The sequence below is a fragment of the Hirundo rustica genome, chromosome 7, assembly GCF_015227805.2.
Source record: "Hirundo rustica isolate bHirRus1 chromosome 7, bHirRus1.pri.v3, whole genome shotgun sequence".
In the NCBI taxonomy this organism is placed as follows: domain Eukaryota; kingdom Metazoa; phylum Chordata; class Aves; order Passeriformes; family Hirundinidae; genus Hirundo; species Hirundo rustica.
The window spans coordinates 10,853,023-10,868,968 of NC_053456.1; the positions used below are offsets into that span (position 1 = coordinate 10,853,023).

Here is a 15,946-nt window from a genome sequence, read left to right on the forward strand (position 1 = left end):
GGGTGTGTGTTAAAAGCAGGCTATTTGGCTGGCATTTCATAAATCACAGTACAGTGCCTACCCCCTGCTCGCTGTGATTTTACCTGGATTCTTAGTTCTCAATTCAACTGAGTAGGAAACTGTTTTTCCAACCTTTTTCAGATATTAAGATTTCCAACCTTTTTGCACTGAGATGAAAACAAGCCGCTTTGACATTTTTGTAAAATCTGACGAAGAATGAGATAGACATGTGGTAAATTGGCATGCAAATATTCTGGGTCAAGTTATTTTCTGAAACATCAAAAGAGAGCATTTACATGTGCATTTCTCTCATCTCAAACAACTGTCTTTGTTTGTTTGGGGCATCCTTTTTCCCCCTTTCTCTTCCTCTTTCCTTTTCATTTTCCTTTCCTCTTTCTTCTTTTCCTTTCCTTTCCCCTTTCTTCATTTCCTTTCCTTTCCCCTTCTCTCTGGATCTAAGGTGTCCTTCTGGATTCTCATCTGGTAAGTGTAATAGAAAATACTAGAATTTAATAAAATATATTTTGGTTGCAACTGTTTGTTTTAATCTCTTATAAAAAAGTTTTTAAGCAGCCCTGAGAAATTTGTGTGCTGATATGTCAGGCTAGTAGTTTGTACTGTATTTTGACAGACTGTGAAAGAATAAATGTGTGCACCTATTGCAAAACTATTTGGAAGACATAAGTTATTTCACCTAAGAAAGACAAAAAAAAAAAAAAAAAAAGCAATATCAAAATATGCTTTAATTGACAATTTAATATTTTTTTCCTAAGGACAAAATTTGAAGTGTTTAGGTGCAGAGAGAGTGTGTGAGTTCCCCAGTACTTATAAACCTGAATTAGGAAGGATTACCTGTGGGGTTCCACACTGTCCAGTACCACCTAGGTCTACAATTACAGATGTACAGGTATCCCACTGCAAACCACAAAAATGCTACAGAACACACAACTTCATTTGCTTCTGAAATTGGGCTTCACATTTCTAAATAAGATCCCCTATATTCCCAGGGGCACTTTGGATAGTGCTGCCCAGTCACTAGGTCAAAACTTGATGAACTTCTCAGTCCCACTGAGGCATAAGACCTAAAACCAAGCTTAAAGTAATTTATCAATATGCTGAGGCAGTATCAACTCTTAAATCATGATCGGAATCTTCCTGAAATAAATTTCTTTCTGCTGATGTTGTTGAGGTTTTGGAATAAGCATTTTTTGAAATCTGAAATAGAGACAAAACATTTCCATAGTCCTGTAGAAGATAAACTGCAGCCACTTACCCAGTGCATTTCTGATAAGGATGGTTTCTTCCCTTGGTCTAAGAAGCAGCAACATTCCTGCTACAGAGATGAAGCTCTTAAAGTGCACAGCTGCTCCTGAGGACACACTTCCCTCCCTCCTACTCCCTGAAGGGATCTTTAACTCTGTGGCTTAATCACTAGTAAATCAACAGCACATATCACCAAAGTGTAGTTAATAATAAAACTTGCCTATCTTGTCCTCAAGATGTCACATAGCAACAAACGGAACAGGTTTTGTCTTTTGCGCTTTGAATCAAACCAAGCATTAAATGCATTATTTTCTAGTTATTTAGGGCTCAGTAGTGCCACACTTATGTCTGCTGATGAGAAACATGCTCTGTAAATGTACAGAAGTGTGAGGAGAGGTGGCAGAGTTTAACTCTGATTTTCTCTGTATACTTGAATAAAATATGATCAACAAAATCAACAGGGAACAGTGAGTAATACAGTTTACAGCACAAATTGTCACTCAAGTAATCTTTCCTGGTGAAAATACTTCACTGAGAAATATTAAGGATTTGCAATATGTTCATAAAGCCCTGGCACTTATCAGAAAACTTGCAAATTTTTAGATAAATCTTACATCCCCAAGAGTTGCTGGATAGGCACCAGAAGTGGCTTGGAAGCCCAAATTTGTGCTTCTGGCTCTGCCCATGGATGCCTGAGGTAAAGTTAATCTGCCCAGTTTGTCTGCCTGGTGTTTAAGACGTGAAATAAGGCTGTAGCACTCCTTTATAGAGTGCTGTGGGGTTTGCCAGTAAAAGAGAGGTAACATTATTGTATTTCAGATTTCCTTGCAGAATCATCCTTGAGCCAGAGCTCTTCCTATTTTTCAAAATATCCTTTCAAAGATCATGAGAAAATTAGGCATTGATAATGCAGTGCAAGCCCAGGGTTGGGTTGGTCCAACTTTGCTGAAGGTATTTATTTCTTCAGTCCAGTTAGAATGTGAAGATTATCATCCAATTTAAAATCCAGTTTGGGAAGTAATTTTGGGAAAGAGTAAGAATACTTTGCGTATCTTTATGTACCATTGAGTTGCCTGACAGGAGCTCTATTTTGAAAATGTTCAGAAATAAACTTCACTTTCCAGAAGCAGTTTATTATTTGTTTCTTGCAGATTCCCAGATATGCATTTGAATTATACAGCACATATTTCTAGATACAAATGTTTATTTCTTTATTTTCAGGCCAATGCAGTTCCCTCATTTAAAAACATAATCAAAAGACCTCTACTAGAGCAGATGCAGTTTTTAATATGTGGCTCATAGCTGAGTCCTGGTTGTCACATATTTTATCAGTATGAAACATTTTTTATTAACAGATTAACATATAAATCTATTCATAAATCACCTTCCAAAGCTGCACCTAAAGCCTCTCACTTTCAGCCTAGTGGTTTTAAGCTATTCCATAATAAAGCTTATATTGGCTAGAAAAACTTTCTGGCAAATTCAGCTATTTATTCTTATGGTTTCGGGTCCCCAGATAAAATCTACTCCCTGAATATTCTCTACTTGAAAATGACCGGTCAGGAACTAGATTGCAGCTTTCAGGTGCAAGTCATCTTTCCCAAGATTTATGTAAGGGAGTAATTTCTATGTGGAGTGAGAGATGAGGGATGAAGATAATGCATGTCAGACTGGAGGTGACAATGTCTGAAGGCCACACCTCATCCTTCAAGGACACGTTTCTTCAGCTCCTCACTGCAGGGAACTGTGCTCTCTGATGGGCTCCAGCATCTGAGCTGGGAACCAAACTTCTGCTGATGTTACTCATCAGCTGAAATTCAGAGAGCAGAGAAAGCAAATCTCTTCTCACAGTCCATAGTGTTGAGTGATTTCTGAACACATCCCCTCTGTCTGAGAGAACCCAGCTCATGAGTCCATTTATAACCAGAAAAGCTTTTAAGCCCAGGTTTAGCTTTAAATAAATGCCAGTTTTCCTTTGAGAATTCTCTGAGTTAAGAACATACTGCATGCTTTAGTGAGTAAAAATGTTCCAATATGCATATTCACAGGTCTGCTAAACTGGCTCAGAGTCTACTGTCTAGTCTTGATCAATTTAATTGCTCTCTAAAGTGAGTGTTTAGGCCTGGTATAGGAAGTTCTTTTCTATATATATATATTTACATGTCTATTTTTGTATACATGTGCCCATGCACGGGAGGATCACATACACAGGATAGAGCCCCCCTGTAGAGGAGTTCCAGGAGCTGTACCTGCTTGGATTTGTACTTTAAGCAGGGCAGCCTTCCTGGAGTCGGTGAGGGCCAGGGAGCTGATCTGCATCCAGAGGGGAGCTCTGTTATGCTCACACAGTACAGTGAGGTTTGCGTGATGGATGCCAGCTCTGGATTGCCAGCCCGCTTCCCTGGGTCATTCGCTAGTTGTCATTCCCTCCTTCCCAGCCTCACCTCACCTAAAAGCCAAAATTACTGCAGGGGTTTTGGTCTTTGTCAGCAGACATTATGAGCAGGATTTAGAAACTGAGAATTTAATTAGCTGCTGAAGTCACTTACTGATAACAGTAGCATATTGGACTCTTTATTTGATAAAATCCTGTCAGGCATTTTATGTGTAGGGAATGAAGACTAATGCTCTTATTTCTTGCAACTTACAGTCAGGACCATTAGACATACTTTAGAAAGGGAAGAGAAAAAAAAAGAAAATCAAAAGAAAAATAAATTCCTTGAATTTCTCATTTCCTGTTACCAGCGTTGCTCCTTTATCATTGCAAAATACATTTCGGTTTGCATGTTTAGCCTTTTTTCTCTGTGGGCTGCTCCCCACTCCGGCAGCTCCAGGAGGCCCTGGGGGTCTGCGTGTGCTGTCCCCTGCCCTGACAAACGCACTCCTCCGTGGTGCTGTCAACTAACGCAGCCCCGCAGATGTTCTGAGAGGCAAAGCAGCCTCTTGTTGTAGGCAACACCTTACCTAAGGCAACATTTATACAAAATGAGATTCGTACAAAAATAAGCTTTTTTACTTTAGGCCTGTGGGATAGCTTTAGGCACGGCGGTGTTTTATTCGCTAGCGGTAAAGGCTGGCGTGCCGCAAGGCGCATTTCCGAATTGCTCCTGTCCCGGTTAAGGCCGTGTGACACGATCGGCCGTGAGGGCTGCGGCACGGCACGGGGTTAACGCGCACCTTGACAGGAGTCGATGCGGGAGCAGCGACCTATTGAGTTCCACAGCCAGCTCCTGCTGCAGCCTGTCCCGAGGACCGGGGGTGCCTCCCGGGGTCTCCCCGCTCAGCGAGCCCGGGTTTGTGCGGCATGGACCCCGCAGAGCTCCCGCACGCTGCCGAGCCGCGCTGGGGCTGGGGCTGGGGCTGGGCTGCTCAGCGCTGCGTGCCCCGTGCGGGCTCCTCCGGCCCGGGAGCTGAGCCGCACATGCTGGGAGCTCTGAAGTGAGAGGGGTCCTGAAAACACAAAGGGGCACATTGGGCATCTTACAAGATGAACTGTGGAGTACGGGCGCCAGTTACCGCGCAAAAAAAGCAGCGGGTTGGGGCTTCTTAAAGACTGAAGATATGGAGGAATATCTACATTTTGTTCTCAAAGCAGAGCTTAAGAGAGCTCTAAATGATTCGTGTCCCTTGCACTGGCTCTCTGCGCAGGATTAAGTCTGACCCTGTTACTATCCAGTCATTTATAAAGAGAGCATTTAAAAAAAAAAAAAAAAAAATCACCATGTATTGATTTGCATCTCTCAAGGGCCCACGAATGACCTCATATTTCCTCTAAAACCAACTACTGAACTCTTTGCAAAAATAAGAAAAAAAAAATTATAGTAAATACATTTCATATCACTGAATGTATTTTTTTCCCTAGGTAAATAATCCTGCTTTTCTCTGTTAGTAACCGTTTAGCTGATGTGTGTTTTACAGCTTCTTTTAAGTGCAGCCGTTCTGAATGACTAATAGGAGGGGATTATTGGAGCTCTGGAGCAGTCACAGACGTGGCCTGCGCAGCTGTTACCAGACACGCAGAGCTGGGGAGCTGAGATGGGAACAGTTTGCCCATCACTCCCACAGGATATTGATCCTGTCTCAGCATGGCAGGTGCAGCTGAATCCCTGAATCCTTTGAAAGCCTCAAAGAGCTTTGGCCTCCAAGGTTTCACCTGCCTTCCCCAGTCTGAGCTCAAGGAGAGCCCAACCCACATCTAAAATGACAGAGGGGTAAGTGGCCACAACCTCGACTGGGCCTGTGGCATCTCCAGCCACCCTGACTGAGGAAGGACGGGAAGTTTGCATCCTCAGAAACCTTTCTTCAGGGCTGGAGGAGGATCAGCAGCAAACCTTCAGCTGAGCAAGATCAGGCAATAGTTGCTGTGGGTTGCCTGCTACTGGCTGGGCAATGGGAAAGGAAGGGTGGGTTACACCACTGGAGGAGAGTGAAGGAATGTGGCTGTGGGGCATAAATGAGTTGCTGGGTGCCACTGCAGCTTGAGCAGTTAGTAGGAACAATGATCTTAAGTTATTCTGCTGTCATGGAAATGCTTCTTTCATCTAGAGGATACCACACCATGGCAATAGCTATCTGTTACATTTTTATCATTAACATGACCAGGTAGAGACTATTCTGAGACTGCAGAGACAAGTGTGGTGAGTGGGGGTAAGGGCACACTCAGAAAAATGACGTCGTCTTCTCCATTCTCTGTAAGGAGGGTTTGGTGGCATGGGCTGGCTGCTTCACTTACAGACAGCTGTGAAGAGGTAAGGTGGTTTCCAGCTATCCCCAGTCTGAAAACTTCCCCTTCTCCAGTGTAAAGCTGAGATAATGACACTTTGTCCTTTTGAAGTGCTCTGAAATACATGGCTTTCTGTTTAAGTTCTAAACGTTGTATGTGATTACACGCACTTGTAAATATAGGAAATTTGCTGTAACTATGAGCCTACAAAATTGTTGTGTTCTGATTTGTAGTAGATGCAGTACTGAGCAGTTGTTATCTTCACCTCTGCTTTTTAGGTAAGCAATTAGGCAATTCCAGCATGTCCATGTGTTTAAAAAAACCCACTTTTTCACTACTTGTTTTCTACACATTTTCAATGTAAAAATAGAATAGTTGGGGTCTGCTAGGGGAAGAATGCTATACAAATGTATCCCTTCAGATAAAAATACTTAGAATATGAATAAACCAGCAAATTCATGTAAAAAAGAGAACGGCTTGGAAGGAATGTGGGGGAGGGTTAATAAGAATATGTTTTTGTCCAAAACACTTTTCTGTCAAGAATTCTATACACTATTTTAATTATTAATTATTCACTTCACACAAGAGACAAAGCAAGGTTTTGAGGTTTTAGAAAAAGAGTATTTTAGTTCCTTATAAGTAAGGAAAAAGGGCAAACAGGGCTGCAGCCATTTGAATAGGCTGCAAGGTCACCCGGAGAGAAGTGATTTAAGCTTTATTAAGAATGTGAAAAAAAAGCCAACAACAAAAAAAACAGCAATTCTAACTTAGCCTGGGAATATTAAGAGACAAACTGCAGTTGCCTAAGAGGAGAGAATTTTGATGCATGGGGCAGAAAGGAATGATCAATGGTTCATAAATATAATAGTGGTAAACACAGTGACAGGAGAAAAAATGTATGTGGTTAATATGATTGTTACAAATTTAGTAGCTTTTGCTGAGAGATCAGTTATAGAGGATTTAAGAACAAGGGAAAAAAAAGAAAAAGACTTTTTTTTCAATAGAAGATAAATGTGAAAGCTTTGAAAACCACCATAAAAGAGTTAGGTGGAAGAAGCACTAAGAAGTATGCTGCATTAATCCTGTTGTAGAATCATTTTGTATTCCCTTGTCTTAATTATAAGGCATATTCTCATAACTCATTTATGGAATCTTTGACCTTCATAGAGGTCAAATGCAAATATGCTGGAGGGGACGTGAGGGAGGAGCCAGGTGGAAGTGAGAATGTAAGGGCAGGACTCAAACTGAAGGAAATTGAAAAATAAATCCTGGGTTAGCAGGAGAGTGCAGATGAGAACAGAACAGAGGATCTGGGAGGAAGGAATAAAAGACACTGCACCAGAGCCATCTTTGCAGGAGAAGGACCAAATACATTTCTTGTTGAGATGAAGCTTGGCAGAGCTTACTACAGCATCAGGTGCTGTCGTCTGGTGTTGGAAAAGAGGAGGCAGAAGCAAGGCAAACTGTGACAGACCAAGCAGGGAGCCTGAAGGCATCTGTTTCCCAGCCTCAGGAGGAAGACGGGTGGATCGATGCTGTGCACAGTGGTCAAGTTCTGGACACTGGCAGTGGCAGCGGGCGGGGGCAGCTGGGCTGGGCAGCCAGAGGACATTAGGGCTTAGAAACACTTGAAATTTTGGTGGTGGGACAGGAGTGGCAGAGAGCCATCGTCCCTAACACTGCAGTCCAGTTTTGGTTTAAGTTGTAGTGCACTTCCAATAAAAAATGGACTTGAGAAATATCATTTAGATTCTTGATAAATCAACCCCATTGCTTTTTTTCTCCAAACTGACTCCTTGTTATTCTCTGAGACAAGTATTTGACATACACTGATCAGTTGCTGGACTCAAACTCTGCATATGTTGCTGGGGATGTGGTGGTATTTGAATTATGAAGCTCTTGATATGAAGAAATTGAGAGATTCGGATCCTTTTTGGCTTGTCATTTCCACAGTGACCACTGAAAAGTATTGCTGCATCTGTGGATAATTGTAGCCTCCTGTAAGCCTTCCAGAGTATTTAGGACTGGATGGATGATGGCTTCACACTTAATTGGAAATGCTGGGGAGAGGAGTTGGAGGCAGGATACAGGGAATTCTATACTTTTGGTTCTTAACTTTCTCTGTGTTTAAGTGTTCCTTTCTGATAGAGCACAGATGGTCTTAGATTAAGGAAAATACATGCCAGAACTGCAGGCTAGGCTCAGACTGGGAGTTAAGCTTGACATGAAATAAGCAGAAGGCTGTAATTAGCTTATCAAGAGCGTTAAGCACCTGGTGGAGGAAAGCAGAGATGTAATGCACAGTGTAGCTATAGAACAATAAAAAATACTGGAATCTCTTTTATGAAACATGGAAGACTTTTCACTGCTGACTTTCTCTTCCAGGCAAGCCTGGTAATTTCTGGAAGGTCCTACTTATTCCTGGTTATTAACCCTTTATCAAAAATGGCCTTTTACTGACAGTCTATGATGCTGACCACCAATCCCCATAGAAGCTTGAGAGTCTAAAGGTCAAAATCAATGTGTGTTGCCAACAAACCTTCCTGGGAAGCTTACACCACCATTGTCTGTGGACCATGTGAACTTCCTGATTGCAAATATCAGTTGTCTCACTGGTCCCTCTCATTCTTTCTGCCTGTTTTTTGCAGCCATGTGTTGGGTTTCATCTCATGCTAGGATTTAGGCCCATTGGAGTAGAATTGCCTTTTAATTTCCAGCAGAAATGCCTAACAGTATGCAGCTGAGTAGTCCATGTACTTCTGCAGTACATGTCAACATCATAGTAGGAACATGGTCTGGATTTTTTTTCTAGGTGTGCTAGAAAACAAATAGAAATTCTCACATACATCTGCTGAACTGAATAGGCAAAGTACAAAGACTCCTTTTTAGCTGAGCATTTAGAATTTTTTGCCCATATTATTGAAGCTCAAAAACGATTACTCTAAACTGGGGAAGAGCAAAAGGGAGAGTCTGGTTTCACTTAAGTTCCTGTGGTTCAGGAAGGATCTCTGTTTTCAGCCTGCCTTGCAAAACTTTCCCAATCTCTCTGGCTTGCACAAGATGGGCCTTGGCTCATTAAAGTAGTCTCAGAGCTTTCGTTTGGTCTCAATGCTGCAGCTTTCACTTAATTAAAGATTTCCAGTGCCTTTTTTTCCCCCTTTTTGGTTGTACTACAGCAAGCCTAAGTGCACAACCAGAAAAGAATTTTGATAGGATAAAATAAATCACATGCACATTTATTTGTTTAATTTTGCACTGCCTTCTTTTTTTTTCCAAGCCAAAGCAAGACTCAAACCATGTTCAACCTCTTACACAATTTTAATGAGAATATATTGCATTGTTTGTCATCTGAAAGAGTATTAGCACCCCCCAATGCAATAGATGTGATTTCCCTAAAGAAAAACAGGAGGCACAGAACAGTGAAAATGTCATCTTAGTTCTTCATTAGTCTCTTTAATACTACAGGAAGTGCTGATTTTGATTCCTGAATCTTAGCCTAATTGTCGTAAGAATCAGATCCAAATTGGACAGTTCCTCCAACTTATTTTAGCTTCTTCTCAAGGCAAACAAATGCTGAACAAGTATATTCAATGATGTAACCTGGAGAAGAATAAAGAATGCAAGACTTCCCCACTTAGAAAGCTGGTAATACACAGACATTTCACATGTGCTTCAGTGATTACAGTTTTGGTTTGAAGCATATGTGGAAAGATTATATTTCATAGCTGAACCGTTAATGTGGGTGCACAAACTTGCACTCAGTTGATGGTGCAGAATTTGTCCATAAGCAGAGGGGGAGGGAATGCAAAAAATATATAGTGAAGAATCCTTAACATCTCTCCATAAGGAGCAAGCTTCAAAGAGTTACAATGGCAAGGAAACCCGGACCAGAAAAATGAAGGAGAACAAAATCGCTTTGCTGGATGCAGAAATACAAAGGAGACTATAGCCATGGTAAATTGATTTTGTACTGAATATGGGCTGGTCCATTGGAGGGGGTTTTGAACCTCCTACTCCAGAAATCATTGTGTTAAATAGTAAGAGGAGGCTGCTTGGAAGTCTTGTCACATCTATCAGCAGAGGCCACTAAGAAGAAGGAGGGATTTGGTTCTGAATGGCGACTCTGCCAAAGAACATAAAGGGGTGGAGATGGACATCTTTTGGCGGTAGAGGAGCCTCGAGAGAAGAATTGCCTCCACTATATCATGGGAAGCCATTGCTGTGACTACATTTGTTGGCTTACTTCTTAGAAATAGCTTGTTGTACCTTGTTTGTATCAACTGAAGGAAAGAGCCTCAAAACAATGCCTGTTCTTTACAGAATAAACAGTGTGATGCTATGAGAAATAGTGCTATGTGATTCCCACCTGGCCAGTGACAACTGCACCTGCCTATAAATCAGCTGTATTTATACTCCTGACCTATGCTTGACTGCAGTGAAGTTTTTCTTTAATTATTTTTCCCTCAGTATATATTGACCTCTTTATTTAGTTATTTTATTGATTTAACATATAGTCTTATGCCTCTGTAATCTCCAGTACATTTTGTAAATGTTTGTTATCCTAAGCTGTAAACTGAATGTGACATGGCAAGAAACCAAATTCTGCTGTGGCAGTTAATTACCCAATGTGCTGAAAGTCTCATCTCAGTTTCTGTATGCTTTCGATCTTCACTAATAGGAAAAACGTTGTCATCTTTCCCCAGCATCCTCTCTGCTGTTCTCCAGCTCTAGATGTTGTCATTTATTCTAAACTGGCTATAGGTGAGAGCTTCAAAGTCTTTTTTCACTATCACCCCAGTTTACTGAGACTGTCAATTTATATTTGGCCCCATCCATGCTTTTTCATGCTTAAAAGCAATTGCTTTCAAAGAAAGATAAGCATTCCCATATAGAACTTTCAACTAAATCATTGCACTGTTAAGCACTTCCAAGCAAAAGGAAGTAGATCACCAGCTAAATGAAATCATTGTCACAGACTGACATAGAATGATAAAAATACAAACACTAGATAGTGGAAACAGAAATGCAGTGCCACCTTTATCTCTCTTCTTCAGAGATGTATCTTCCTTCCAAAGCATTGTGTTGGCGTGTTCATCTAACATTGCTGTGTAAATACGTAACTGTCAAAGCTCAGCATACAGGCAGAGCAGAGTGTGCACTCCTTTCTTTATCATTATGGACAGCTCTGCATTCCAGCATCTTTGTACCCTCACTCTGATTCTCCTCTCTTTGGATGTATCCTTGTGGCATTGCATTAGTGCTTGCATTAACATTAAGGGTCTTCCACAAACCTTCTTATCACTGTCAGTGAGAGGTTTACGGCACTCTGAATCAGCCCATTAAGCCAGCATCTCTCTTGTCACTGGTTAATGTGCATTCTCCTCTTGCTTTTTCCCACGTGCCCCCTTTGGGTCTCAGAAGAATCCCACCCCTGATATAATAAAACTCCTGGTTACAAAAAGCTCACAATGAGTTATGTGGCTGGTGAGCTGTGACCTTTCCCTTTTGTGTGGTTGTGCTCTGTTGTCTCTCAGTGCTCTGCCGTCCGCTGCTACCTGACGCCCCGTTTATTATTGCACTTTGCTTATAATGCATTTTGACAAGGCTCTACCTACACAGGCTTGCACAGAGTCCTGGGCTGCAGTGGAGGCTCACAGGTCCTGCAAATTTCGATGACAAGGTTCCATTATGTTAAAAAGCTCAAATTCTCCTCTGTAGGGGATTCAGCATCAAGTTACAAATGTTTTACAGCAGAGTTACTGAAAATACACTTAAAGCAGTGGCAAGACAATCTGCTTGCTTCAAATATGAATTTTAATTTGACAGCACCTAAGACTGAGCCAGCTGCTCCATTGAAACATGTTCTTTGTACACTAAAATTCCTGAAGAGCTGAAAAAAGCTGTAACCTGTACGTGACTGTTGTTTATCTTAGAAAACACCGTTTTAGTTTTAGTACTTAGTATCAAATATTCATTACTAAATCTTTAGACAATAATTTTTAATAATAAGACCTTGGACTTGTACAGTGCTTCCATTTGGGTGCACTGCAGAAACTGTGATCTGTTAAGCCTCATACAATGCTTCTTTCAGATAAGGGAATGCATAGTCTGAAGTTGTAAATTCCTACCTGACACTGCAGAGAGGGGGGAGTGTCAGATTTACAGACCTTATGTTGTTTAATGAAATCTCCTGCAGGACAAATGGAAGTTGAAGGTGTAAAACCTCAAATTTCTTTTTGTAGTTGTGACTGTGGCCATGCCCCAAGATGTCAGAAAGAAGAGGACAGGATGCTTGGAGTCTTGGCCATTGTTCTAATCCCTAACCCCACTCCCTCATGCGCCACTCATTTGGTGGATGTATTTTGTGACACTAGCAAAAAAATGCTGTCTAAGAACTCGTTTGTGCTAGGCAGGAAAGTTTTTAGTCCACAAGAGAGCAAAGGTCAGTGCTCATCTCTGCCTCTGACATGCTCGGTGGCTTTTCCTAGTCGGTTGACCTCTCTGTGCATCTAGTTTTTCCTTCCTCCCATGTGCCTGTGTTTTCTGTTTAGATTGTAAGTGCTCTCAGACAGAAATTCTCTCCCACAGCATGTTTGTATATTGCCTAGAAATATGGGGTCACAATCTCAGTTCACTCCTCGACGTGCTTCTGTAATACAAGTAAATACCGTTGTATTTATAATTGTAAAGAATTTTGAAGCTGTGAAAGAGAAAATCAGTAACATTGACCATCAAAGAAGAATTCACAGCAGCTAAGAACTTTCTCTGAAAGAGTAATGTTTGCAGTTGAGAGCAGATTGTGCCTTTAGGCACAGACACCCAGCTGTGGTACAGGAGCTTACCCACTTGCTGTAGAGCTGTGCACAGGAGGAAAACTGTGAAACATTTTACCTTGCATCTGAGATACAGGAGGACCATGAACAGAGTGAGTTACCATGTCTCAGCTGTAGTACAGGACCTCATTGGAGCTGGGATAACTTAATCAAAAAAGCAGAGCTCCCTTACCTGGAGTCTGGAGCCCTGTTCTGCCAGGTGTTAGACTGGTGCTCTGTGCCTGGACACGTAAAGTTAGAGGACAGACTACTCTGCATCAACAAGGCTTAAGAATGAAACCAAAGAAAACAAAGTCGAACTTCTAAAAACGCTCCTCCCTGTTTCTCGGTTGAATGCTGATGGACACCATTTTTTTGTGCAATAGGTGAAGCAGGACAGAGGAATGTACCTCAGACTGTTGCATTTCCCTTTGCAAGGATGTGATAACGGTCCATGAGACAGAGAATCATGAATATCCAAAGACGGTATTATTTGGAACTGAGTGAAATATCCATTCTTAAAATGAGGATGTCCTTCTTTGATGGACTATTCCATCCAGCATCCGCTTCTTCTCTGGCATGAACAGAGTGAGCAATTGTGTTCAGCCGCCAATAAATGCCAGGCCAAAAGCAGTCCCTGTACAGTGAGATGCTGACATTTGTTTGTAGAGAGGGTCTGACTCAGAGATTAAGGTGTTAGGAACTGAAATCCACTGATGGATTTTTTCGCTTGTTTGTTTGTTTGCCAACCTCCATCTTCCAAGTGTTACATTTGGAGTCTTCCCCAGCTGAGTTATTGTCCAGCCATTCCAGAAGATCCATGTGTCTGGGCCGGTCTATGGTTAGGCACCACGGGTTTAAATGGAGTAAACAGCTTGAGTTTTACCACATCTTGAAGGATCTGAGATCACTTAAAGGAAATCAATTAATAATTTGATAACACACAATGCAATTCCCTTCATCCAAAGCCCTTCCTCTCCCTGCAATGAATTGACTGAATTCTGTGATCATTCCTCATACCTGTCACTGCACGCAGCAGTGATCTGCAATTCGTATACTGCAGTGTGAAGCAGAACTAATTATTGAAGGTTGGCATTCTGTTCTTTCTGTATTAGTTATCTTTTTATCAGACATGCTTATCAGAGTTTTAATAAATTACCAGTGTTGGAACTTCAAAAATGGCCTCTAGGCTGTTAAGCTACTGTTCTCTATTATAAGGAAGTTGGATTTCAAAAAGTTGTTATTTATGGAGCACTGTAAATTTTCCTTGTTCTCAAGAGACAAAAGCCAATGCTTCAAAAAGGAAATTTAACTTTCCACTTTTAGACTAAAATAGCAAGTATTTATGGGGAAGTTCTGGAGGATTAAATAGGGAAGAAATAGCTAAAGGGTTGCAGAAATGTTTTCACTGTAAATATCATGGAAATAGAAGAACCTCTTCATGGATTTTCTGCACCCAGCCTGTAGAACTTCTTTGAAAGTTTTTTTTTTTTTCCTTCTAAGTGCTGTAAGACCCTGCATTTATCAATTTCTTTTAAATGCTGCAGCATTTGCCCAGAGAAGGGTAGATCTACACTGCTGCTATGTCATGTATACACTACAAAGTATATAGAAACATAGGGAAACACTTGTGAGATGGATTTGCCATTATCAGCAAGAATCTATGGGTGATATTTTAGAGGTCTGAAATCTGTTTGTCAGTAGATACGAAAAGACTGAGGCTGGCATCTTGTAGGGGAATGAACCAGCCTCTGAGCAGCCACTGCGGGAATGACTCTGCACCCCAAATTTAGCAAAGTCCCTAAGAATGTGGTTAAGCTAAACTGGTCCAGTAGGATGTGTAAATATGTGCTTTATTTACATTGAAGTTGGCAGATTCTAAATGTAGGGCAGAAACATAGTCCCTCCATGTTCTTCTCTCCTTAGACTTGAAGAAAATCTTCCATATCTTGCTGTGAAATGAGCTGATCCAAAACAATTTTGTAAATGAAAATAAGAGATGAAGAGATTTTTGGCCTGTGTATGGAATCTAAGAAGCAAGTTTTTGTTGGTTTTTGTTTGATTGTTTTGTGTTTGTTTGTTTTATTTGTGTTTTGTTTGCTTTTTTTTTTTCCCCCAGAGGTATATTTTTCTGAACATACTAGTGCCGTGTACAGGTACTGGAAAGGAAGATGTAGATAAATACACTGGGAAAGGAATAACTCTGCCAGCTCAGGTCTCTAGCGCACAATAGCTGTCGCAGCACAGCACCTCCTGCCCTCCTTCCTCATGCATAACTCAGCGCAGGGTGATGTGACTGGCAGGCTCTGCTCGGGATGCCCTCGCAGCACGAGCAGAGCGCCAAAATCACCTCGCATTCCGTGGGCAGGTTGAGAAGTCTCCTGTGGGCACTGCGGAGGGTTGATGGAAATGGAAACTCCTGCGTCAGCAATCCCTGCACGCCCCAGCCTGGGACACAAGGTGCTGCTTTTGCTTCTGCTTCTGCATCTGCTGACAGTAGCAGAAACCTGAGGAGCTCAGTACCTCCTAGAAAAAGCTGGCATCTCACAGAATCAGTACCTGGTTTGGGGGGTGCTTGCTTGTTTGTTTTGCGGTGGTTTTGTTTGTTGAGTTTTTGTTGTTTTTTTTTTTTTCTAGTAAGCTTGTACTTGAGGGATTTTTGTTTTCTTTCAAACACATACGATGTGCATTCTGGTATTACACATTTTTTCCCCTTATAGGAGAGAACAACATGGTTGTGGGTCTGTCTGCAGGCATGCAAATGGTTTGCATGGAGCACTTCTTTTGTGGAAGTGAGGGATAGGTTTGTAATAAAACACCTTGGATAAGTCTAATTAACAATGGGTTTAATTTATAAATATGCATGTAACATATTCCCATCCAATCTTAACTTTCCAGTTTTAAAGCAATGTTTTGGTTTTGCATGAGAACCTGCAACCTCTATTGTGCAAGTACAGTGCAGGGATTAGTGTATTAATCTATAAATTCATATTGTGGTGTTGAAGTATAAATTGCCGACCTGAGTGTAAAAGCTGGTCCATAGAAGTCTAAGAAATTTTCCCATTAACAGCTGAGGATGCACATAACTATTGATAACAGGACTTGCTAGTGACAGGCAGGTACTTTGGAAGCCAGCAGCGGGATGTGC

General features: G+C 41.4%; 1 protein-coding gene across 5 annotated transcripts in view; it reads left to right on the forward strand.

Moving 5' to 3' along the window:
* Window positions 1-15,946, forward strand: part of SEMA5B (semaphorin 5B) — a 267,532-nt gene that overhangs the window by 165,305 nt on the left and 86,281 nt on the right. The window contains exons 1-2 of one of the 5 annotated variants that reach the window (XM_040069360.2): window positions 5,431-5,474; window positions 5,866-6,011. The exons of 3 other annotated variants lie outside the window; for them this stretch is intronic. In XM_040069360.2, the coding sequence (XP_039925294.1) occupies window positions 5,931-6,011 (81 nt within the window). In that variant the 5' untranslated portion in view covers window positions 5,431-5,474; window positions 5,866-5,930. Of the gene's footprint in view, window positions 1-5,430; window positions 5,475-5,774; window positions 6,012-15,946 lie in introns of those variants that run through there. One more of the 5 variants, XM_040069359.2, reaches the window with a different exon arrangement.